The sequence below is a fragment of the Hippopotamus amphibius genome, chromosome 2 (genome assembly GCF_030028045.1).
Source record: "Hippopotamus amphibius kiboko isolate mHipAmp2 chromosome 2, mHipAmp2.hap2, whole genome shotgun sequence".
In the NCBI taxonomy this organism is placed as follows: Eukaryota; Metazoa; Chordata; class Mammalia; order Artiodactyla; family Hippopotamidae; genus Hippopotamus; species Hippopotamus amphibius.
This window is the reverse complement of record NC_080187.1, coordinates 44,859,249-44,886,207: the sequence shown is the minus strand read 5'-3', so window position 1 is coordinate 44,886,207 and position 26,959 is coordinate 44,859,249. Positions and strand designations below refer to the sequence as shown.

At 40.9% G+C, this 26,959-nt stretch overlaps 1 protein-coding gene across 2 annotated transcripts in view; it reads left to right on the top strand.

Moving 5' to 3' along the window:
* The first annotated feature begins 4,034 nt into the window (after positions 1 to 4,034).
* Positions 4,035 to 26,959, top strand: part of GCNT1 (glucosaminyl (N-acetyl) transferase 1) — a 40,638-nt gene continuing 17,713 nt past the window's right edge. The window contains exons 1-2 of one of the 2 annotated variants that reach the window (XM_057722659.1): positions 4,035 to 4,109; positions 4,930 to 5,050. Coding sequence is in view for 1 of the 2 variants with exons in the window: in XM_057722658.1 (XP_057578641.1) it covers positions 5,032 to 5,050 (19 nt within the window). In the remaining variant the exon portion in view is untranslated. The remainder of the gene's footprint in view (positions 4,110 to 4,929; positions 5,051 to 26,959) is intronic. The other variant, XM_057722658.1, reaches the window with a different exon arrangement.

Here is a 26,959-nt window from a genome sequence, read left to right as displayed (position 1 = left end):
CTCTTTGAAAAAAAAAAATCCTGCATACCTTGCATACAAAGCTGTTCCTTTCTGGTGTTATTTCTCCCAGTAGAGTCTCACCCAGTGTTATGGGCTGAATTGTGTTCTTTTAAAATTTATATGTTTTAATATACATGGAACATAGAAGAATGGTACAAATCAACCAGTTTGCAAGGCAGAGATAGAGACACAGATGTAGAGGACAAACATATGGACACCAAGTGGGGAAAGCAGGGAGGGTTGGGGGGAATGAATTGGGAGATTGGGATTGCCATATATACATTACTAATAAGAAAAAAAATACCAAATTGTACACTCTAAATATATGCAGTTTATTGTATGTTAACTGTATCTCAATAAAAGTTCTTAAAAAAAATTCATATGTTTTATTCTTAAACCCTAGTGCCTCTGAATGTGACGTATTTGGAGATAGGGTCTTTTAATAATAATTAAGTTAAACATGGTCATTAGGGTGGGTCCTAATCCAATATGACTAGTGTCCTTATAAGAAGAGGAGGTTAGGACACAGATACACACAGAGGTAAAACCATGTGAAGACACAGGGAGTAGACAATCATCTACAAACCAAGGAGAGAGGTCTCAGAAAAAACCAACCCTGCGGACACCTTGGCTTGTGTCAAGCGTAGGGGCCTCTAGCCTCCAGAATTGTGAGAAAATAAAATTTTATTGTTTAAGCCACCCAGTCTCTGATATTTTGTTAGAGTAACCCTAGCAAACTAACACATTTACAGAGAGAACTACGTAGATAATTGTGAACTATTATACACGCACATATTGTAGCCGACCAGCCAAGCTAAAGAATGTACATTTCACAACTTCTTTTATAGTCATACATTTCCTTATACAATTAGTGTGGCAAAAATAAGTGTGTTCATTAACAGAACGAAATGTATTTAGCTTCTAAGTTTATAGAAGCTGAAAATTATATTTCAGTAGTCTATCTTACTTATAAATGATCTAGATATTTAATGATCATCTATCAGTTAATTTAATTTAGCATAAGTTTAAGGCTTTAAGATACCTGAAAGCTTGGAAACTATCTTCAAACTGACATTTTATAACACATAATTATTGTTGAAATTATTATCAGAATGATGATTCAATTTGTTTAAGTACAAGTTTATCTTTTTTATAACCTTCAACATAGAGTAGATGTAACATTACCTTATTAATTAGCAAATTGTATAAGTTTAGGAAGAACATGTCCAAACAGAATAAAAATTTAAGTTTATTTTACACTTCATGCTGGTAACTCAGAAGACACAGCTCTTTTTATTAAACCAACAATATCAGACTAGTGTCATTTGCCAAAGATTTACCTAAATTATGTGAACCTGAATTCTTTAAATATTGGGGATAGTTTCTGCAAAAGTACTTTTGAAAGTACTCTTATTGAGTATTAGATGCTCATATTAGAAGTATCAGGATGTAAAATATTGGAAGTTCAACTTCATTAATTTCTGGGGATTTTAGGAGTATTAATAAGCTGTAACATTTCTAAGTTGATCAGAATTGAGGACCTTTAAGGGATTTTATCATCTAATTTGGTAATACCATCTGATTTTGGAAAATAGTACGTGTATAATACATATATACATTTAGATATGTACACATATATACATAAACATAGAGACAAGCACAAATAGAGAGTTTATAGTTTCAATGTTAAAATTTAAACTCATTAGTTCATATAAAAGTGCGGCTCTCATCCTTTTCCCACCTTTATGGTTTTACCAGCATTGTGTTTCTAGCAGATCATTACTTGCTCAGTATGAGGCTTAAGCATCTCCACAAACACTGGTAGAGCAGACCTTTAAGATTTCCTCTGCCCTAACATGTGATCTTACGGAGTCTGTGGACTAAATTTTGGGCAAGGGACTGAGAAAAGATCAAGTCTCCATCTACGTGCCTCCAAAGTCTATGAGTGGATAAAATATCCGGTCTGTTTCCAATGACTTTTTTCAGGCAAGTGGCTGCTGTTGAGAGCCCCTGATGGGAGGAGGGTGTATTGTAAGGCCTGAAGCTTCATGTGCTGCCTCGACAACTTTGATCCTCACAGGGCCCCAAAAGCCTAACCGTGTTCCCCTGCTCTTGCCTTGCTCTGCTCTTGCCCTCGCATGGTGTGAATGGCTCCCCACTCAGCGAGCCCCCCATCAGCCAGACCAGATGCTCTTGTCTTCATTCTCAATCTGAGTCTTACCTCCCTGCCAGCCCACACAATTATTTACATAAGCCATCACATATTCCCATGGAAACCCAGTGTCACCTATCCCTTGTGCCTCTTCCACAGAGCCTGCCTCCCACAGCCCCTGCTGACTCACTCTAATGTTTAGTGTAAGCCCCATGTGGCCCTGAATGACATGCAGTGTCCCCGTCCCCCAGGCTGAGCCTACGTGACTAATAAACTGCTATCAGTTTCATCTGTCCAGTATCAGGTGTTGTGTCTTTGACCATCTCGTTCTCTTTAGGGCAGGAGATCCTTCCTTTACCAATGGAGTGAAGAGGAGGTGAGCAGAACAAAGGGACCCAAATCTCAAGGGACTAGGAGTTGAGGAGCTGGGGTGGGTAGGGAGGGATCTGACATGGTGGATGGGGTTGGAGAAGATAAGGAAGTTGAAGGAGAACAGATCAAAGGATTCAAGGCAGCTGGAGAAGGTTCAGATGATAAAAAGCAGTGGGGAGTGATGGGAAGGGAGAGGTCCTAGATGAGCCAGTTTGGGGAGATCCCAAGTTTCCCAAAGAAGCCTCTGAAGTTCTCAATTGCTTTTGCTAAATTTTGCCATTTTTTAAAGATATTAAACCGAATTTGTGCCACATGACATGCAAAGATTCTCTTTGTTGGAAAGAATAAAAGTAACTCTTTACTGTGATTTAACAAACAAGAGGTTCAGAGCACTGGTTCCGACCTGAACTCACCAAAGTTTCCTCAAAGCACTGAACCACTACCAGTGTAGGGATGGTAGAGGTCCATAGGTGAGGTCCAGTCTTCAGCAAAGTCACAGCACCAACACAGGAAAACACATACACAGTATTCCTCTTGCTACAAAGGAGATTGTGCCGACTTTTATGCTACTTGCAGTTGAGGGTGTTGGAGGAATCGGTAGAGGTAGGCAGGACACCCAGGCTTGCAATGCAGGAAGCAATGTTTATTGTACCAGTACAGGCCCAGTGGATTCACATCCAAAGACTGAGCCCCGAACTAAAGGAGAGATTCTCCTTTTATAGACCAGTTCCCACGCTTTTGGGAGCCTATAGCTATGTTTATCTGTACAGAAGCAATGTACAGAAGCCAGAGTGCACACACTCGTTGACACAGATGTTTGTGCTGCCCCTGGCAGGGTCCTGTGAAAGAGGCCATAAGTTATTTATTCCCTGGGGCTTGCATTTTCTTAATTTTTGCTTTGTCCTTCCCTGTTTTGTTATTAACCTACCTCAAGGGCAGCAGAGAGGTGTTTTCTACTCATAGCACTGGGGATTGTTCCACAACTTAATTTTAGTTTTTATGTAAAAATACACACGAATGTTAGTTTTTTAAAATACTAAATTTAGTAAGCAGGGCTCCTGGGGGGGGGGGGTAAAAAAAACACTACATCGTCACCTCTAAACTTTAACATGATATAAAGACCCTTGGCATTAATTCTTTTTCGTTACAAATCTATTTTTATTTTTAAAATTAAAAAAGCACTTCCCGCGTTTCCTGCCCTCAAGGAAGAGGGTATAAAAATTTGAGGACCCCACTCTCGTGCCCACTCCTTACGCGCTTCTCTCAAGTAAGAGCCCGGGCCAACCTGAGGAAGTACGCAGCGTCCAGCCCTCCGCCGAGACCACGGAAACGCCCACAGGGCGTGCTGACCTCAGCCCCAAGCCTCGTGGCCTCCCGCACGGACAGAGGTGGGCGAGGCGGGGATGCGCTGGGCGGGGCCTAGAGGGGCGGGCCGAGGGGCGTGGCACACGGGCGCGCTGGTGGGCTGCCCGAGGCCCCGCCGCTAGGTCCTCCAGCGCCACGCGCGCAAAGCAGGGCTAGGCGAGGAGCGTCCTCGCGTGGCCCAGCACCCTCCAGCGTCCTCGGGTCCAGCCGCTCGCTGCAGGTAACCGGCTCCCCACCACGTCCCCTGCTTGGCTGCCTGGATGCAGGGGAGGAAGTGGGAAGGATGGGCAGGAGGGAGGCAGCCGGCTCTTAGCCAGGGACCAGCTGCCCGGAGCCGGGTAAGCTCCGCGGGGGAAGCGGAAGCGGAGCCGCTGCAAGAGAAAGAGGACGCGCGGTGGGAATCCGCTTCGAGTTTGTGCGCCCGGGACCGGGGATGGTGCAGGGCGCTCGGCTTCGACCCTGCTCTTCCGTCCGGTCAGGGGAGCCTGGGGCTAGGACTGTAGTGCCCAGCGTCACCTGGAAGCCACTTTTTCTGGCCTTTTTCCCTGGTCCACGTAGCGAGTAGGAGTTTAAGAATCGGAGTTGGCGGCTGCAGGCGTGGTTAGGCAGGGAGCGAACGGTTAATCAGTGTTGTCCGTTGAGAGCCAGAGGCTTTAACTTCGTTTAATACTAACCGTAAACCGTAGCTCTGCGGAGAGACATTTATTACCTTCATTCCACTGATAAAGAAGCCTACTCCGGGATGGTAAATGACTCACCCTGGGGCATACCACTGAGAAAGAGATGCTAATCATGGGGCTCCGAAGCACTAACGCATCTCCTCTTCTAACTGTTCCTTCTGTCTTTAACGCCGCCAAGTCTAGGAAACGCGCGCTGCTGGGTTAGTAATGAAACAGGTGATTCTTCTTAAACGCATTCTACTCCCTTCCTAGGTTTTGTGTTGTTAGCACCCAGTTTCTGATTTAAATGTTTCCAATTTTTGTTTATTAGCTCTTTAAGGTGGAAGGAGCTCTCGCTCACAGCTGTTTTTCCTCTTGCAGCCCTTTCTCTGGAAGCTGAGCAAAACACAGGCACCTCTGCCTGCTACACACTTCTCATCTTTCCCGGTGGATGAGGTCGCCTGTAGATCCAGGCTGGGCCTTATGGGCGGCCCTGTTGGAGGTGAGTCTTGTAGTCACCTGGCATCCTGCACACCCTTGGCTATGTAATTTCTTTCTAGAAAGAAGAGAGTATTCATTTTACAAATAGTAGGACAAGAGGCACGTTGGTAAGATAGTGTTCAGAGAAGCCATGGCACCTTGAGATGAGAACAAGGCCACAGCTTTTTGTGGTCTGCATTTGGTGAGGGTTAGGTGAGGCATCCTGTCAGGGACTTGTGTGCCGCTGTTGGCATTCTGCCCCCCTTTTAGAGCTGTTCTGAAAGGCAGGTTTGTTTTATAGAGGGGAGGAGGAGGGCGGAATGGTTTTTAAAGATCGGTGTAAATTACCTGCTAGGAGCCCAGGCAGTTCCAAACAAGCCCCCCTGTCAGAGGATTTGGTAACAGATTTTAGTTATGGCAAGGAGAATGCGAGCTCTGTGGCTATATGCTGTTGCTTAAAGGATTTTTTGCCGGCCTTCAAGATGGTAGTTCTTGGACATTTCCAAGTTCTCATAAATGACTAACTCCTCTATGTTTAAAAACAATGTAACATACGGTGAATTTACTTTTACAAAGTTTTATTGGTAGATGAAAGAAGTTGGTGTCCCCACCCCCACCAAGGTGAGGGTTTAAAGGTTCCTGTCAGCTTCACTGCCTTTCCTTTAGCCTGACCTTGGAAAGAACCTTCTCAGCCTTGACCCTAAATGTGTACTGGATTCCATCCTTCATTAATTATAGTTCATCCTTGATTAATTGTAGGACGGCTTCCAGTCACTAGTTACTTCTTTTCCATTTGTAATTTAGTTGCTTAACATTAAGAAAAATGTTTTTCTTGAGAACTATCAACTAGCTACAAAATGAAATCTACAGATCTAGAGGAACTGAACAAGTAATGTGTGGGGAGAGCAAAATGGACCTTGATTGGTCCCAGATGACCTGCAGAGGACATGCCAACACCTGGGTGGGTATTGGCCATTTCCTCCCTGTAACTGTGCAGGAATTCTGGCCCAATGTGACCAGAGCTCCCCCACTCAATAACTGAAAAATCTTTATTAAAAAAAAATGTAAAAAGTGATTTTAAATATTGGCTCTTTTTTTTTTCTTTTTTAAAACAGAATAAATCAAATCAAATTTGGTTCACGCATCATCTGTTTTCAAATCTCTTAGAAACTGCTATACCTGGTGATCCATTCTCAAGTGAATGAACAATTCTGACTTATGATGTACATTTTTTCCATGAAATGAAGTGGTAGGAAACAAATTAATACTATTGAAAATGATCTCTTCTGAATCTCAATTTCTGTTTTCTATGAAATGTACATTAGTTCAGCTGCATTGAGGAAAGTAGTCTTTTATGGGCTAACCAAGGAACTGTGTTACTGTTTATTCATGGTTCTAGCTCAGGATGTCAGATGCCTTATTCCCTGCCTTAAAAAGGGAGTTCCCAGATGACTATTGTTATAAATCTGGTGTTTCTCCTGGGGCCTGTCTGTATTTTTAACCACAGTGGCTTTGCCACAGGAGGCATGGCTTAGGGTTGTCATATGTCTTTGCTGCCTGTCTGTGGCAAATATATGTATGCTCAGACCAGAGTTTCTCAGCTTCAGCACTTTTGACATTTTTGGCCAGGTAATTTCCTGTTGGGATTGTCTTATGCATTGTAAGATGTGAAGCAGTGTCCCTGGCTCAACCCACTGGCTGCCACCAGTCCCCTCTGTCAAAAATGTCTCCAGACGTTGCCACATGTCCCCTGGGGGACAGAGTCACCCAGTTGAGAAAAAAAAATGAGCCAGTATTTAAAATGCTCTAGATATTTGTTAATTGAACTGTATATGAAACACAATTAACTTTAAACTTCTAATGACTAGAGAAGCTGTTGGTAAACTTTAAACATCTGATGTTTAAAATATTTTTATGATGAAGATGGCTAAAGCAGTGTTCTTCGTGAATGGCCACGCGCATCCTGCCAGATTTGATCTCCAAAGAAATTTTGAGTGTTTGTGGCTGTTAAATTTCTAAAGTTTAAAATGTGGAAGCTAAAAAGGATTTATGTATCAGTTTTCGTTTTCCTCTTTTTGGTATGCTCGATGTCTTTCAGTTTTTTTAAGGTGATGGTTGAGACCAAGGGAGGACTGTGGCTTGGGATGAGGCCTCTTGGGTCATTTTTTGAACTTTAGACTTTAATGAAAAGGTAGGGGGAGCTCGCTGAAAGCTTTTACATGGGAGATGAGGTGATTAGATTTGGGTTTTAAGAATATCCTCACTGCTGTGTTTGGAGGGGGAGGCCCTGTTGGCATATATGGTGCCCCCCCCCCGCCCCGTTTGGTGTCAGAAGTTTTGTAAGAACAGCTCAGCTCCACATACCTGAAATAGCCTCTCACATCTTCTCTTCATTTCCCACCTTTGACCTTCTACTTGGTGACTAAAGGCGGTCATGCTCGCCTGAGAGCTTACTTTAATGGACATCAAGGTGGGGGGAGGCTTCTGGAGGGGAAGGGCTTTTTCCCAAGCTCCCTCCTCAGTGTGCAGGTACATGTCCAGGTTTTCAATGTTGACTGTACATTAGGAGCACCTGGGAGCTTTTAAAATTCCTGCCACTCAGGTCAAACTCCCAACCAATTCCACTGAATCTCAGGTGAGAGGATTGGTATTCCTTGAAGGCTCCCCGGTAGTTGCAATATGTGTACAGCCAAGGTTGAGAGCCACTCACTTGGCTAACAGATCAGTTAAAGCCATTCTGCCCCAGTGAGCTCCAGCCCCTTACCTGGAATTTACTGTATTTGCCTATTGTGTATGAACAATTAGGTTGAGACCATTATGAATGAAATAGCTTGGCATCCAAAGCAGGAAATGAATGACAAGTCTATGGGGGTGTTGAAGGAGAGTATAAGACCTTCTATTTATAATTTTGTACACATTTAAGATTTTTTAAAATTTTATTTTTATTTATTTTGGCTATGTTGGGTCTTCATTGCTACACGCGGGTTTTCTCTAGCTGTGGCGAGTGGGGGCTACTCTTCGTTGTGGTGTGTGGGCTTATTGTGGTGGCTTCTCGTTGTGGAGCATGGGCTCTAGGCGTGTGGGCTCCAGTAGTTGCAGCATGTGGGTTCATTAGTCATGATTCATGGGCTCTAGGGCACAGGCTCAGTAGTTGTGGTGCATGGGCTTAGTTGCTCCGCAATATGTGGGATCTTCCTGGCCCAGGGATCGAACCCTGCATTGGCAGGTGGATTCTTAACCACTGCGGCATCACGGCAGCCCGTTTGTACACATTTAAGAAGGAAATCAAGCTGTATAATTATTTAAAGTCTGTGTTGCCACTGGTACGTTCTGGATCTGCTCTCCGGGACGTCGGGGAGTGTGATTTCCTGAGGAGGAGGAGGAGGCTGGGATTCCCCGCCAAGGTGGGGCCCTCCTCACCTGGCACTTAAGCATATTGTGAAGTGTTGCAATTTGCCAGTGACAGGGTATCATTGAATTATGTAGTTTTATACCCACAAAGGCTTTAAATCATGGCATCTCTCCAACAGAGAACTGAGCCTTGGTTGTGAGTGGGTTACAGGTGTCCTGAGACTGGATTCTCTCTCAGCCATCTCCCTTTAGCCATGGGAGCTGAAGTTGAGCAGTCGCCTTTTTGGATGTGTGTCAGGGCATGAGAAAGGGTCCCAGCTCCAGGTGGTAGATGCTTTACCATACTTTGTAATGCTCTGGGAGGGAGCGTGACCATCTTTGCACCACTCAGCTTCCCTACTCCTCTTGCTGGCACATACCTAAGATGGTTGAGTTTATAGGTGTCTGCATCTTTCTTTAACAAAAGACAAGCTTTGCTGCTCTTTCCTAGTTTTGCTGTGCCTATCAGTAGCTGCATCTACTTTGGAGAGCAGGAACAATCCAAGATACGTGTGAAGTTCTCACAAGGAGAGGGAGAGTGCTTTTCAAAAGAAATTTATGCTGTGGAAGCATTTGGAAATAAACATTTGGAAATGTTTGCATTAGAATATGAATATGTTGCCAAGAAATATGGGAGATTTGTGAGTTATCAAAACTCTCCCCCTCCCCAAAGAAAAAACTTTTAAAAACTTGGAAACAGAATTGTCTACCTGATAAAATGTTTTAGGTGAAGAATACCAGTGTTTTGAACCTATATGTTGAATTTATAGAAACATGACACCTGACTAATTTACAAGAACAATTGATTGAAACTTACCAGTTGAATCTCACCAAGGAACTTTGTATAATTGGTGGATAGACAGAAGAGTACCAAGATTTAGGAAGTAGAGCTAAGAGTATTGTGCTGTTTTTCCAGTGTATCCCTGTCACCCCAGACAGCCACTAAAGCAAAATGTTACAGTACACCGAGCTTGGAAGCAGTCATTCAATCGCTCGATTTCAAAATAATTAACTGGGGTTTTCAAAAATAATGAAGCATATTTAATATATTGCTTTCATTACAGATATTAATAACAAATGTGTAGTGAGCAAGACGTTTTGTGCCCTAAGTGATTAAGCTGATAGGTTTCATTTCCTCTTTGCCCCATCTTTTTGTTTTGTAATGCACATCATTTAAGGATACATATGTACAGTAGTACATGTAATTTTTAAAGAAATATACGTATATTGAAGGTACTTAAAGCTTTTACTTAGTGTTCGTAGTAAAAATTTTGCAAGTTTATCATTAAAAACGTTGAGTCAAACTGCTGTCTCTTCGCGCGTGCGCGCGCGTGCACACACACACTACAGTCTGAAAACTTGCTTTGCTTGTAAACGTTAATCTAAAACTGCCTCTTCTGCATGGTATGCTCCTGTATTTCACTCAGTGGAAAATAAAATTGCTATTACAGTAAGTGCTCAAACTCTGGAAAGTATTGAATACTGTGTCTTGTGTGTCTTGAAATGTGTACAGTAAACTTCCTTTAAACAAGCCACTTTGAACATTTTAAAAAACAAACACAAAAAGCCACGGAACTTCCAGAAATCTTAGCGTCAGTCCTTTGCTCTGGGGCAGGTAAACGCTTTACGTCATGTGGCTTCCCGGAGTTTTTCATTCACTGGTCACGCTGGTGCTGTTGTCCGTGAACCCATCCATATGAACCAGTTGGGGTAATTTTGGAAAGCAGAGATTGGTGGAAGGCTGCAGTTCTCTGGGCAGGTGAAGGTTAAATAGCTGGTCTCAGTTCAGCTGTGTCCTTTCTTAGGGCTCTGACTGACTTGTGGCACAGGTCAAACATTCCAGCAGGATTCAGCTGACCATCGTGTTGGAATCAAGTAATCATGAGTTTTCTGGAATCAGCAGCTGGACCCAGGAAGGCGCCCAGGGCACCATCCCAGGTTATTCGACTTTCCAGGCTTCTGTGTCCTTTTGATGTAAGCTCAGGACGTGCCTCTAGAATACCCCTAATCCATCCACATAAGACAGAGCAACCTGATCTCATGTTTGCCCACTCTCCTCTCACATGCCGTGTTAATCAAAGTCATTAACTTCGTGCAGGAACACTTCTGCTAATTAACAGAAGCTCTGGTTTGCAATGACAATACCTGAAGCATTTGTCATAGTTGCAACTAGAGTATGGCTGTCCCAGGAATGTGTTCCTGTTTAGGGCCCTTGACCTCTCCAGCTCCCAGGTATAGATGAAAACCAGCACATACATCTTACTGGCTCTGCTGAAGTATTTTAAAAGCACATTATAGGGGCTTCCTAGGTGGCGCAGTGGTTAAGAATCCGCCTGCCAATGCAGAGGTCACGGGTTCGATCCCAGCTCCAGGAAGATCCCACATGCCACGGAGCAACTAAGCCCGTGTGCCAAAAAAAAAAAAGCACATTATAGTCAACCTAACAATGTTGCGTTGATTGCCTTATATCAGAGAACTTGTGAGTTCCCTGAAAATAGGCATGACTATAAAAATACAAGGTTTTTAGAACTTACCTGGCTGTCCAGTGATTAAGACTCCACACTCCCAATACAGGGGGCACAGGTTCGATCCCTGGTTGGGGAACTGAGATCCCCACGATGTTAATTCATGCCTCACAGCCTGGCCCAAAGAAGAAAAAAATACAAGAAAAAAATACATGCACAAATCAAAATGAGTGCCTTTAAATGCCTTGTTTGGTATCCATGAAACCAAGCAGGATCCTGTGGGGCCCTCCCACGTACAAAGCCTTTCCATGCCCCCTACTTCTTGCTTGTAGGAAAAAGATTGTAGCCTTCTAGACCTTCCTTCAGTTCCAAAGGGCAGATGCAAATAGTTTCTAATTAGAGTGAGACAATGTGGAAACGAAGGAAAGGCAGTCAAGAAACAACATCGGGCAGGGCCCTGGTTCCTCCTGAAAGGTTTTCTGAGCTCTTCTATGGGAACTAAGGCCCCCCCACCCGGGGGGAGGGAGGTAACTTCAGGCTGAGCACAAGCGCGTGGGCCCCAGTCTGGTTGGAACCAGAAAGCTGATGTTTGAGATGGTTGGAACACCACCCTGTTGCCTTCACCACCGATCAATCAGAGGAAGGTCACACACTCTGCAGACCTTCCCCCAAATTTTGCCTGTGAAAACTGTTCCCCCCAAACCACCGAGGAGTTCAGGGTGTTTTGAGCTTTGGCGGCCCTGGACTCCTTGTCTGGCGCCTTTCAATAAAGGGTGCATTTTCCTTCACCATAACCCAGTGTCAGTAGATTGGCTTTTCTCTGCACAGATGTGTGGATCCAAGTTTGGTTCTATAACATCCTTAGATGTTTCTGGTTATTTTGAGGATTGTCCTCTGTGCTAAATTGGACCCATTAGGAAAGGGACCAGGGTTTGATGGTAGATGTGGTTTTGGAACATGGTAAAAGTCAGCCTTACAAGGTAGATCGACCATGCTCAGTAATACCATTTTTGGGGGGTGGGGGGATGGGGTGGGGAGGTTAAAAATAAAGTGTAAATGTAAGAAAAAAATAAACTAGATTTCTTGTTTGACTCATACAGAGATTTCTTTTTTTCTTTCTTTTTTTTGGTTATGAAATTTACCCATATTGAAAGGGGATGGAAAAAAAGAGAAGTGATATTTGCTGGCCATTGATCACATAGAAATCAGATTTCCTCTCTGGGCTTCTGTGGCTCCTTCCTATCTACCCCCCACTTCCCTCCCCCACCAAAATTGAGTTGAGGCAAAGCAGTAGAGTGTGAAAAAGCATAGTCTGACAGGGTGAAGTTCAGGGTGAACTGTCAGCCTTCCACTCGTTGACCCTTAGAAAAGCCACTTGTCCCCCTGTGCCCCAGCTTCTTTGTGAGTTAAAGAGGAGAGTGGGACTTGGGACTAGCCAGATTTTTTCCTTATGGTTGTAATCAGCTCCTCTCAAATAAGTTTGAGAAGTGCTGAACACCATGTCCCTTGTACCTGTCTTTAAACATTCACGGTGAGCATTACCATCTTAAGAGCTGTCAGAAGGAAGAAGCCCAGGAGTACAGCATCTTGTCTAACTTTGTTTCTGACTGCAATTCTCTTAATTTATTGGACCATGAAATCCACCCACCCCTACAACCTAGTAACTGCCCCCCAGAGCTGGTGTTTCTAGCAGGACTAGATGAATTCTCAAGTTTCTTTCAGCTCTACAATGGTTGCATTGTTTCCAAAATAGTTTTTTACTATATTGACCAAGCCTGTAATTTCCCCCAGAAGGCTCAGCAAATAACATTTGTGGGAATTCTTTGAGATCAGGGAGATGCATTATTTGTGATTTTAGTTTTCCCCAGAACCTATATAATAGCTTTGGTATAGTAGGTTTTTGTATAATACAGTGTTTTGTATAATAGCTGCTCATGTGGAATTTAATTAAGTGTATTCAGGTATTTGTTAATAAACTTAAAGTACGGTTTCTTAGTTGGGGGCCTGAAAAAAGTTACCTTTTGATATGAATTAAAGATTTGAACGATGTCCAGATGAGGAAATAGAAACAATAATAATGAGTAAGTTGCTAGCGTTCAGTGAAGGCTCATTATATATCAGGTATTGTGTAAGCACATTATAGGTTGGCTCACTTATTCTCAATAAAAACTAATGTATGTATGATCCTTAGCCCAATTAAATTGTTTAAAATTATTGTTATTTTAACCAGCGAAGAAGCTGAGACTTGGAGGGGTTAAGGGCTTACGAAAGTCTGAGTTGGTGGATGATGGTGTGCAGTTTTTGAACTGGGTGGTCTGGCTCTAGAGTTGAGATCATTGCTACCAGACTCTCCTTCCTCTCACATGTAAGCATACTCAGGAGAAAATATTGAGCCACTGGTAGTCAAAGAAATACAAAATGAAACCTCTCTGATGTATCATTTTACAGTTGCAATCAGTCAAAGATAATTGTACCATATATGAATATGTAGTACATAATTAAGATAATTATAGAGTAAATTTAGAGAAAATGATACTCAGATATTAGGATACTCAGATATTTACTCAGTATAAGTAGATACTATAGTCCATTTGAAAGGCAATCAAGAGCCATAGAAATTTATAAATTTTGATCCAAGAGTCCTCTGGGAATTCCAAGGAAAAGCTAAGAGAAAACAAAGGTACAAGTATATTCAAACATGTCCATAGCTCATGTTTATATCAGTGTAATTTGGAAATACCCTTTAGTATCCAACCACAGGGCACGATAATTGTGGCAAAAACAGTGAAGACATTTTGATATCCATTAAATGAAAAAAGCAGAATAGAAAGCCAAATACCTGGCTGCTATCACGTCTGAGCACAAATGTAAAACGGTGGTGCCCTCTGGACAGGCACCAGAAGGGAACATGTAAATGATGTGTAGCTGGACCGAGACTGTAAACAGCTTTTTGTTTGTTTGGCAATTATCGTTACTATCATGCTTTGCAAATGTAGCAATATTTAACCGGAGCTTGTGTTGGAGCATTGGTGCCATTTTATGTGTATTTGCAATTAAAAAGCATTCCTGAAGTGAAAATTAAAAATTCAGACATTACAAATAAAGGAATGAATTACAAATAAATAAATGAATAAATACCCACCTCCCCAAATGAAAAGATGCTCACTGAATAGTTTTGGGTGTGTGCTTCTCAAATTTTTGCAGTGCACATTTAGGATCTGTTTGGAGGCTTGTTTTTTTAATCAGTTTATTCTGTACAAACTAAAGTGCAACTCATCTCTGAATGTCAGTTCATCTCAAAAACCGTTTTCTCTGTTATTACCTAGAGAATTCCTTCATTCTTGACTTTGGCAATAATTTCAAATTCAACAACTGTTCCTAAATATAATTTAGATAAAGGTTGCCGCTCAAGTTTATGAAACTTCTTGAAGGGCACATTCAGAGCTCCGCTTACAAATGGGTATCTGAGGGTTAAAGAGGTTGTTCTGCAGCTTTCAGGAGGAGGGTTTGTCATAGTTACACCCGAGGGAAGAATTGGAAGGTTCTGGGGCTCTTTGTAAGGTTTGGAGGTTGGGTGAGGTATAATTTGAAGCTGTTAATAACCGGATCCAGTGTTGTTCTTGGCTAGAAAGTGAGACTGTTCTGCTCCCTCTTTGTCCCCAGAGTCAGCTGTGGGTTGAGCCCCACCTCACCTCTTTCCTGCTCCTCAGCTGGAGCAGGTGAGCAGCAGATGGTCATCAGAGCATCCATAGCCTCAGTTTCCTTCACTGTTAAAGAGAAAATGTATGTAAAAAGAACTTGCTAATTCTTTTTTTTTTTTAAGAACTATTATTGGGATACAATTGACATACAATAAACTGCATATATTTAAAGTGTACAATTTGATTTTTTTTCTTATTAGTAATGTATATATATGGCAGTCCCAATCTGCTAACTCTTAACATTAAAAATTTCCTTAATTCTGCAGTAACTTTAATTGTAAGAGCACCATCAATTTAATATCACTTTTTAAGGAAATGATAAAAAAAAGAAACCACCATAGTAGTGAATACATAGTGTATAAGTGCATCAAGTGCCTATCAATTTCAGAACTATCATTGTGAGAAAAAATAAGTTCTCAGTCTTGTGGAAATACAGTCTGATTAAGATTTTGTCTTGCAGTGGGACTTCCCTGTTATCCTCTGCTCTCTTGACCCTCAGCTCAGTCAGTGCTCAGCCTTCCCATCCCTGGTCCCTGTCCATCATCCATCTGCTGAGGAACAGCAAAGTGCTTTATCACTCAGGAGTAGGGGTCCCCTAACCGAACTCATCTGCTTTTTTGCACAGGTGATGAGACTGAAGTGCAGAAAGGTTAAGAAAGATAGGTCAATCCCGAAGACAGGATGAGAGCCACCTAGCATGGGCCAGTGGTTTGGGGTTTCTTTATAGATATTCATTTTGTAAGACCCAACACAGAGTGCTTTGAATTCATGTTACACTCACTGGCAGACTGTGATTTGGAGCATTTAAGTGCTGTACTTTAGTTTTGTTATCTGTAGAAGACTGAGTTAGAGGGCACATTTAACAAAAAAGCATCCAGGATACCACCCGACCTTTTTTGGGTGGAAGGGGGTGGATTTTGCAATATTTAGACTTGTGTTTTTCATTCTTTGAGTTCTTAGGTTGAAGAAGCCTATGCAAGGGAGCAGTGTGAGTAGAGAGGGTAGGAAAGAGGCTGGACCCTGGTTGCTAGGAACTGACCAAGCATGTGCTTGGATCCGTTCAGAGATGGGGTTATGTGGAATTAAGTGAGCGGTGATGGTGATAACCCTTGTTTATTGAGGAACTGATACATACTAATCACTAATAGTTGCTGTATAAGTTTCTTTTAAGTCACCACCAACCAGATAAGAAGGATATTATGAGCTTCATTTTTCAGATGAAGAAACGAAGGCTTAGAGAGGTTAGGTGGCTTGCTGAAGCCACTCATGAGGGTGTGGCATAGTTAGGATTTATACTTGCTTGTGTCTGACTTCACACAGCTGTTTTGCTCTGTGGCCTCCAGTAGTGAGTGATGTTGGGTTTCAGATAAGGGGGCAAGCATTGTGGTTCAGAAAAGGGACCATGTGCAAGAGGTGGAGTGAGTTTTAACATGTTGAGGAAACGGGGCAAAGAGAGCACTTCCCATTCTTGTTAACAGTTAGCTGTATATTTTTCTGTATGGATTGAGAGTATTTGCTCTGACAATTAAGTTTAGTAAGCCAAAAATCCAGACGGGTGGTATGACCTGGAATTTTGGGAATTCCTCTAAAAGCAAGAGGGAATGTAGTATTTTAGAGCTAGAATTTTTGGAACCTAGGAAACATTTAAACCCTAGAGTATTTAAAATTGGAATTGTTCAAAAAGTTGGGACCTGTGGGCTGTATGATGGGCAGGTGGGACAGAAACCAGGGTCACTGTTAAGATGTCTCTGCTTAAGAATTGTGCTTGCTGGGTGGCCTTGCCAACCCTGTACACTCTGCTAATTTTCTCATCCTTAACATTAAAAGAGTGAGCAAAATGAAATTTAAAGTACCCTTGAAATCTAAAATTTTGTTTCCATAAAACTATGGTGCTCTATTCAGTATTATAAACTACCTAGTATTCAATTTAAAATAAAAAAGAAAGAAAGGAAAAACTTATTAGTCTTCAGTCTGGAATTTTGACGTGAACAATGAAATCTTTTATACTTATTTTGGCGTGTAGTGGTAATGAGGTTGAAGATTCCTTCAAAAACCATACTCTGTGTGTGTGTGTGTGTGTGTGTGTGTGCGCGCGCGCGCGCGCGCGCGCGCGCGTGCGCACGCGCATAAATAGATGTATTTCTGTTCAAATCTGTCAAGGTCAGCCTCTGCAAATGAACTTACTGCCTTAGAGGAAAGGTTTTCCCCATTTCAAAGTTGATTTAGCCGTTATTCATACTTTAAGGAAATTGGGATAACACTACAGCCATGTAGGCAACAAGAAACACACTGGTCTTTGAGAGGGAGCCAGACAGATGATCTTTGTTCTTTATCTCCAAATATTCATGGCATGAAACTTGAAAAGGTCTGTCTTTGTGTGTTCAAGCAACCTGGGGTCACTCCTGCCTATACGCCTAATAAATTTCTCTTAATTTAAAGAGCCTCTTCTAAGTAACATTTTTGCCTAAATGTACTCACCTACTCTAAAGGTGTCAAGGTATAAGCCAGTGGCATCTTTTTAAAAATCATAACAAAGAGCTTAAAAAAAAACCCTCAACATTTAAAACTGTGTCACTAATGGAGTCAGGGAAAATTCAGTGGCATTGAGTATATTTACAATGTTGTGCACCCATCTGCACTGTACATTTCCAGAAATTTTCATCATCTCAAACAGAAACTGTACTCATTAAACAATAACTTCTTCCCCGCCCCCCCCCCCCCACTGCTCCTGGTAACCTTTATTTTCTATGAATTTAATTACTCCAGGTACTTCCTGTAAACGGAATCATACAGTATTTGTGATTTTGTGCTTGGCTTATTCACTTGATGTAGATGAACATAGCATGTGTCAGAATTTCATTCCTTTTGAAGGCTGCAGAATATTCCATTGTGTATACACACACACATACCCCATTTTATCATTAGCTTTTCCTAATTACTAATATAATGCATTAATTCTGATATTTTAGTACAATCATGGACATTCTTTTGCTTTTAAGGGAATGGATGCAACTTGTATGAGTAAACCCATATACATTTCTAGCACTAAATTATAAATTAAAAAAATAAATTTATTTATTTATTGGCTGTGTTGGGTCTTTGTTGCTGTGTGTGGGCTTTCTCTAGTTATAGTGAGCGGGGACTACTCTTCATTGTGGTGTGCGGGCTTCTCGTTGTGGCTTCTCTTGTTGCAGAGCACGGGCTTTAGGCACGTGGGCTTCAGTAGTTGTGGCACTTGGGCTCAGTAGTTGTGGCTCACGGGCTCTAGAGAGCAGGCTCAGTAGTTGTGGTGCATGGGCTTAGTTGCTCCGTGGCATGTGGGATCTTCCTGGACCAGGGATCGAACCCATGTCCCCTGCATTGGCAGGTGGATTCTTAACTGCGTCACCAGGGAGGTCCCTAAATTATAAATTTGAAGAGTAGTTGAGTGAAGAATATTGAGAAAGCACTGGTACTAACTGTAGTGGGATTAATGGGAATTTTTCTTGCTATGAAAAACACATAGTAAGTCTTAAGGGACACATGATTGTAAATCCTGTTTGAATTGACCAGCCATATCCCCCTGCACTTATTTTCTCATGAACTGGAGTCAGTGTCTTCAAGCCCTGCTGCTTCTTCAGCCATGGGCCCCGCTGTGGTGGCCAAAGGATACAGACAGCTCAACAGAGTGGTAAGGAGAGGCCCTCAGCTTGTTCATTCTGGTGCATTGTGTCTGGTCCTGCTGGTGCCGTCATCCCCCTCCCCACCTTTCTTTTTTGACTCCATGAATGTATATGTCTAGGTTTTTGGAAAAATGACTTAGGCCAGTTATTAAGTCTTCTTTCACCGTTTCAAGCTGTCATTGAGTATTTAAAGAGAGCTCCACATGAAGAGCATTGGTCTTTAGTCTCAGACATTCAGAGAGTGTGTGTGTGTGTGTGTGTGTGTGTGTGTGTGTGTGTGTAAGGGATGGGTAAGGAAAAGAAAGCATTTGGAGCACAAACAAGTCTACTCCCTGGTCTCTGTGTACTTGTTTGCCTTACAGAGGAAATATCCAAAACAGTGTTTTGGTTCTTCCCGAGTTTCCTTCCTTTGTGGGGACAGTTTGAGCATTCTCGTTATTACAGAGCAACGCTCATTTGGTAGATGAGAGCCAGCCACCCCAGGGGAGGACAGAGCTGGCCCTGGAGCCAGGCCACCATCACCGCTGCTTCTGTGCAGGACTTTCCTACAGCCTTCTGGGCTTCATCTCAGAAGGCCTTTTTATTGCGAGTGAGAGTTTCAGTCATTTGGGGGTGTGTATGTGTCCCCTGTTTATCATCACTCTTCTGATTTCTTTATTGAAATCTTGCCTTAGCTTCCACAGATGTGCTTTAAAATCTGCTCAATAGTTGTGGTTCACTATAACTGAGAAAACAGACCTTGTGTCATAATTGAATATGAAAGGAGGTCTCTAGGGTTATGGAACATGAGTGGTGAACAGCTGTTCTCTCTTACCTTCCTCTTCTCTTTAAAACTGCTTCTGTTACACATCACCGTCTGGTCTTCCTTTCCGGCTTCCTTTGCTTCAGGCTTTCACTCAGTGAACATGCATAGAAAGTAATGATGCTTTTCTCTGCTATTTCCTAGTATCTAAATCCTACCCGTTTTTTAAGATGCAGGTCAGTTGTAGCTGAGGAAGCTTCCCTGGATCCTTTCTTTTCCTCTAGATGGACTCACAGCTTTCCCCCTATAGCGCAGACTGCGGTGTATTTCATGGGTCCTGCCAAGCCTGTGCGCAGAAATGGTAGGTTTTAGTTCCTCTTTCAGGATATCAGTTGCCTATGTCCCTGGCTGTGCCTCAGGAGAGGAAATGATGGCAATTGAATGAGTACTGTTTCCAGTCATGAATGAAATGCAAGAGTTAGTTGTTTAAATGATATTTCCTCCGGTGGTAGTGTAATGAGTAAGTGAAAAAAAAATTCTGTAGAACTTTTCATGTCAGTTCAGGCATGGAGAACCTTTTATTTATTTTTCTTCCATAGGTGACCATATGGGTGAAACCTAGTTTTATGTAGTTTCATCTAATTTAAAATTAGGGACAGGTCATTGAGACCTTCATTCATCATATTTACTATGTATTTTTAAATTTTATATAATTATTAAGTATGCTTTAATGTGAGATTAAACAGTTAATGAAAATGTAAAAAAGGTAAAAATGGAAGAAAAGAAATTTTAATAACTGTTCTGCTTACCGAGACTTGAGAATATTGATTTATACTAGTTATGTTCTAAAACTGATTAACTATCATTATAGCTCTTAATTTTATCACTACCTTTAAGACTAGAAAAATGTAGCCTTTATTTTAATCAAAGTTATAAATGCACACTGTTTGAAGAAGCAGATATTTCCACAAGAGTGGAACTATCAAAGGTCTTAGAACTATCAAAGATCTTAGATTTTACCCTACTTGAAAGCTAACAAGTCTGTCATAGTTTTCATGGATGCTGGCAGAAGACATAAGGCTTCTAGGCCAAAGACAAAGGACAGTTTACTACCTATAGCAATAACAGAGCAGAGTATTGGCATTTTTCATGTAGGTTCCTGAGCCCTGGTTCCCCCAGGGCAATATGAACAGAGCCAGATGGTACCTGCACAGGCAGTGGGTTGCATTATAGGAAAGGAACTCTGAACTTAGGGAACCTGAATCTTTTATGGCGGGCAGTGAGCATACCTTCCCTTTGTTCCCAGGGATATTATCTTTATTATTCCAACAGTAAGCACACTTGCCCTGTACTAGGAAGGAAAGCACTATGTCTTTCAAGGCTGTTTGCTATACAAATAGCCTTAAAAATATAGCCCAGAACAAAAGGACAGTTAGTGCCTTACTTGCAAGATGTGCAGAAATTCAAGGGACACATGGAGAATTGTCTCCCAACGAAGAATTGTAGTCATGAAAGGTAGCAGTCCTCTCCCAGTGCCCCCAAAACTTCCTGCTCTCTAGAACCCCATTGTCCAATTGAAATATGATGTGAGCCACATGTAATTTTCTAGTAGCTGCATTAAAAAAAAGCAAAAAAAAAATAAAATAAATTTTAATATTATATGTGGCTCAGGTATCCAAAATTTTATCATTTTAATAGGTAAGCAGTATAAAGAAGTTTTAATGAGTTATTTAAAAAAGTTTTTTCTTTGAGTTTTATTGAAATATAGTTGACAGACATTACCATATAACATATACAGCCTAATGATTTGACTTACATACATCACAAGATGATTACTGCATAGGTTTAGTGAACATCCATCATCTCATATAGATACCAAATTAAAGAAATTAAAAAAAATAATTTTTTGTTATGAGAACTTTTAGGATTTACTCCCTTGGTGACTTTCATATATAATATACAGCAGTGTTAATTATATTTATTATGTTGTACATTACTTCCTCAGGACTTGTCTTAGAACTGGAAGTTTGTACCTTTTGACTACCTCCATCCAATTCCCCCACCTCTGATAACCACAAATGTGACCTCTTTTTCTCTGATTTTTATGTTTCTGTTTGTAGCTACAAAAATGATCTTTTTCTATAAGATTTTTTTGTTTTTTTTGCTTTTCAACTGACATACAACGCTATGTTAGTTCTTTTTTTTTTGTAATGGTTTTTTTAAAATTACCTATTTTATACATATTACCGTATATATGTAAACCCCAATCTTCCAATTCATCCCACCCCACCCTGCTTTACCCCCTTGGTGTCCATACATTTGTTCTCTACATCTGTGTCTCTATTTCTGCCTTTCAAACTGGTTCATCTGTATCATTTTTCTAGATTCCAAATATATGCATTAATATACAATATTTGTTTTTCTCTTTCTGACTTACTTCACTCTGTATGACAGTCTCTAGGTCCATCCACATCTCTACAAATGAGCCAGTTTCATTCCTTTCTATGGCTGAGTAATATTCGTCTTTATCCATTCATCTGTTGATGGATATTTAGGTTGCTTCCATGACCTGACTATTGTAAATAGTGCTGCAGTGAACATTGGGGTGCATGTCTCTTTTTGAATTACAGTTTTCTCTGGATATATGCCCAGTAGTGGGATTGGTAGGTCATATAGTAATTCTATTTTTAGTTTTTTAAGGAACATCCATACTGTTCTCCATAGTGGCTGCATCAATTTACATTCCCACCAGCAGTGTAAGAGGGTTCCCTTTTCTCTGTACCATCTCCAGCATTTATTGTTTGTAGATTTTTTGATGATGGCCATTTTTACCTGTGTGAGGTGATACCTCATTGTAGTTTTAATCTGCATTTCTCTGATAGTTAGTGATGTTGAGCAGCTTTTCATGTGCCTGTTGGCCATCTGTATGTCATCTTTGGAGAAATGTCTATATCTTCTGCCCATTTTTTGATTGGGTTGTTTGTTTTTTTGATATTGAGCTGCATGAGCTGTTTATATATTTTGGAGATTAATCCTTTGTCCATTGATTTGTTTACAAATATTTTCTCCATTCTGAGGGTTGTCTTTTCTTCTTGTTTATAATTTCCTTTGTTGCGCAAAAGTTTTTAAGTTTCATTAGGTCCCATATGTTTATTTTTGCTTTTATTTCCATTACTCTAGGAGGTGGGTCAAAAAAGATCTTGCTGTGATTTGTGTTAAAGAGTGTTCTATGTTTTCCACTAAGAGTTTCATAGTGTCCGGTCTTACATTTAGGTCTTTAATCCATTTTGAGCTCATTGTTGTGTATGGTGTTAGGTGGTGTTCTAATTTCAATCTTTTAAGTGTAGCTGTCCTGTTTTCCCAGCACCTCTTATTGAAGAGACTGTCTTTTCTCCATTGTTTATTCTTGCCTCCTTTGTCATAGATTAGTTGACCATAGGTGCATGGGTTTATCTCTGGGTTTTCTACCCTGTTCCATTGGTCTGTATGTCTGTTTTTGTGCCAGTACCATAATGTCTTCATGCTTGTAACTTTGTAGTATAGTCTGAAGTCAGGGAATCTGACTCCTCCAGCTCCCTTTTTTTCCCCTCTCAAGATTGCTTTGGCTATTCAGGGTCTTTTGTATCTCCATACAAATTTTAAGATTTTTTTGTTTTAGTTCTGTAAAAAATGCCATTGGTAATTTGATCGGGATTGCATTCAATCTGTAGATTGCTTTGGGTAAGTACAGTCATTTTCACAATATTGATTCTTCCAATCCAAGAACATGGTATATCTTTCCATCTGTTTGTGTCATCTTTGATTTCTTTCATCAGTGTCTTATAGTTTTCTGAGTACAGGTCTTTTACCTCCTTAGGTAGGTTTATTCCTAGGCATTTTATTGTTTCTGTTGCAATGGTGAATGGGATTGTTTCCTTAATTTCTCTTTCTGATCTTTCATTGTTAGTGTATAGGAAAGCAAGAGATTTCTGTGCATTAATTTTGTATCCTGCAACCTTACCAAATTCATTGATTAGCTCGAGTAGTTTTCTGGTGGCATTTTTGGGATTATCTGTGTATAGTATCATGTCATCTGCAAACAGTGACAGTTTTACTACTTCTTTTCCAGTTTGTATTCCTTTTATTTCTTTTTCTTCTCTGATTGCTGTGGCTAGAACTTCCAAAACTATGTTGAATAATAGTTGTAAGAGTGGACATCCTTGTCTTGTTCCTGATCTTAGAGGGAATGCTTTTGGCTTTTCACCATTGAGAATGATGTTTGCTGTGGGTTTGTCATATATGGCCTTTATCATGTTGAGGTGGATTCCCTCTCTGCCTTTCTGGAGAGTTTTTATCCTAAATGGGTGTTGAATTTTGTCAAAAGCTTTCTCTGCATCTATTGATGATCATATGATTTTTATTCTTCAGTTTGTTGATATGGTGTGTCACATTGATTGATTTGTGTACATTGAAGAATCCTTGCATCCCTGGGGTAAATCCCACTTGATCATGGTATATGATCCTTTTAATGTGTTGTTGGATTCTGTTTGCTCGTATTCTGTTGAGGATTTTTGCATCTTTATTCATCAGTGATGTTGGTCTGTAAATTTCTTTTTTTGTAGTATCTTTGTCTGGTTTTGGTATCAGGGTGATGGTGGACTCATAGAATGAGTTTGGGAGTGTTCTTTCCACCGCAATTTTTTGGAAGAGTTTGAGAAGGATGGGTGTTAGCTCTTCTCTAAATGTTTGATAGAATTCACTTGTGAAGCCATCTGGTCCTGGACTTTTGTTTGCTGGAAGATTTTAAATCACAGTTGCAGTTTCATTACTTGTGATTCATCTGTTCATATTTTCTAATTTCTTCCTGATTCAGTCTTGGAAGGTTATACCTTTCTAAGAATTTGTCCGTTTCTTCCATTGTCCATTTTACTGGCATATAGTTGCTTGTAGCCTCTTATGAGCCTTTGTATTTCTGTGGTGTCCATTGTAACTTCTTTTTCATTTCTAATTTTATTGATGTGAGTCCTCTCCCTCTTGATGAGTCTGGCTAAAGGTTTATCAATTTTGTTTATCTTCTGAAAGAACCAGCTTTTAGTTTTATTGATCTTTGCTATTGTTTTCTTTGTTTCTATTTCATTTATTTCTGCTCTGATCTTTGTGATTTTTTCCCTTCTACTAACTTTGGGTTTTGTTTGTTCTTCTTTCTCTAGTTCCTTTAGGTGTAAGGTTAGATTGTTTATTTGAGATTTTCCTTGTTTCTTGAGGTAAGATATATTGCTATAAACTTAACTCTTAGAATTGCTTTCGCTGCATCCCAAAGGTTTTGGATCATCGTGTGTTTATTATTTGTCTCTCGGTGTTTTTTGATTTCCAGTTTGATTTCTTCAGTGTTCTCTTGGCTATTTAGTAGCATATTGTTTAGCCTGCATCTGTTTGTGTTTTTTATGTGTTTTACCCTGTAGTTTATTTCTAATCTCATAGTGTTGTGGTTGGAAAAGATGCTTTATATGATTTTAGTTTTCTTAAATTTACTGAGGCTGATTTGTGACCCAAGATGTGATCTCTCCTGGAGAATGTTCCATGTGCACTTGAGAAGAAAGTGTAATCTGCTGTTTTCAGGTGGAATGTTCTATAAATATCAATTAAATCTATCTAGCCTATTGCATCATTTAAATCTTGTGTTTCCTTATTAATTTTATGTCTGGGTGTGCCTTGGTGTAAGTGAGGTGTTAAGGTCCCGCACTATTATTGTGGTACTGTCGATTTCCTCTTTTATAGCTTTTAGCATTTACCTTATGTGTTGAGGTGCTTCTGTGTGGGTACATATATATTCATAATTGTTATATCTTCTTGGATTGATCCGTTGATCATTATGTAGTGTCCTTCCTTATCTCTTGTAAACATTCTTTAAAGTCTGTTTTATCTGATATGAGTATTGCTACTCTAGCTTTCTTGTGATTTCCATTGGCATGGAGTATCTTTTTCCATCCCCTCACTTTCAGTCTGTATGTGTCCTTGAGCCTGAAGTGGGTCTCTTGTAGACTGCATGTGTACAGATCTTGTTTTTGTAACTATTCAGCCAGTCTGTGTCTTTTGGTTGGAGCATTTAATCCATTTACATTCAAGGTAATTATTGATATATATGTTCCTATTACCATTTTCTTAATTGTTTTGGGTTTGTTTTTGTAGGTCCTTCTCTTGTGTTTCCCACTTAGAGAGATTCCTTTAGTATTTGTTGTAGAGCTGGTTTGGTGGTGCTGAATTCTCTTAGCTTTTGCTTGTTTTCAAAACTTTTGATTTCTCTGTCAAATCCGAATGAGATCCTCGCTGGGTAGAGTATTCTTGGTTGTAGGTTCTTCCCTTTCATCACTTTAAATATATTGTGCCACTCCCTTCTGGTTTGCAGAGTTTCTGCTGAGAAATCAGTTGTTAAAACCTTATGGGAGTTCCCTTGTGTGTTATTTGTCATTTTTCCCTTGTTGCTTTCAGTAACTTTTTTTGTGTTTAATTTTTGTCTATTTGGTTACTATGTGTCTCAGTGTGTTTCTTCTTGGGTTTATTCTGCCTGGGACTCTCTGTGCTTCCTGGACTTGGGTGGCTGTTTCCTTTCCCATGTTAGGGAAGTTTTTGACTATAATCTCTCCAGATATTTTCTCGGGTCCTTTCTCTCTCTTTTCTTTCTGGGACCCCTATAATGCAAGTGTTGGTGCATTTAATGTTGTCCCAGAGGTCTCTTAGGCTGTCTTCATTTCTTTTCATTCTTTCTTCTTTATTCTGTTTCACAGCAGTGATTTGCACCATTCTTTCTTCCAGGTCACTTATCCATTCTTCTGCTTCAGTTATTCTGCTATTGATTCCTTCTAGTGTATTTCTCATTTCAGTTATTGTAATGTTCATCTCTGTTTATTTGTTCTTTAGTTCTTCTAGGTCCTTGTTAAACATTTCTTGTATTTTCTCAGTCTGTGTTTCCATTCTGTTTCTGGGTTTTTGGATCACCTTTACTATCATTACTTGGAATTCTTTTTCAGATAGATTGCCTATTTCCTCTTCATTTATTTGGTCTCATAGGTTTTTACCTTGCTCCTTTGTCTGTAACATATTTCTCTGCTGTTTCATTTTTGTTGATGGGTGGGGCTGTGTTCCTGTCCTGCTGGTTGTTTGGCCTGAGGCATCTGGCACTTGGAGTTTGCAGGCAGTTAGGTGGAACCAGGTCTTGGTGCTGAGATGGGGACCTCTGCAGGAGAGCTGATACTGATTAATATTCCCTCGGGCCTGAAGTTTTCTCTTAGTCCAGCAGCTTGGACTCAGTGCTCCTGCCACAGGGGCTCAGGCCTGACCCATGGCCTGGGAACCAAGACCTCACAAGCTGTGCAGCATGGCAAAAAAGAAACAAACAAAAGAAAAAAAAAACGAAAACAAAAACAGACAACAAACAAAAAGGAGAACAATACAAAGTATAAAGTTAGAAAAATAAAAAAAAATTAGACAACAAAAATAAAAGTGAAACAACAACAAAACAAAGCACAAGGACAACAGCAAAAAAAAAAATAAATCAAAAAATGTAAACAAACCAAAAACTCCCTGGTGCCTCTGCTTTCAGTGTCCTTGCCCCCACTATGAGCCACATCCAACCCCCTTACCTTCCTAGGAGGGCCCCCAACACCTCTAGGTAGGTTTCTATACTCACTATGTCAGCTCCCTCTCTGCATGTGTTCCTTTCACCAGTGGGTGCTGCTGAAGCTGGCCTGGAATACATGAGCCTGCGTAGGCCAGCTGGGGTGCAGGCTTCCATGGGTGTGTCCACTGGGACCCACGCGGCCAAGGGCGGCTTTGGGAAGGGGTGCTATTCAGGCCCTCTGTGGCCCACATGGCCAGAGGAGGCTCTGTCGGGGCGGCAGTCCCCCAAAGTCCGCCCCCCCTTCCTGCCGATCCCCCCACTGTGAGTGGCCTCACGTGAGTGCAGGAACCTCTTTCCGCCACTGTGGGCTCCGG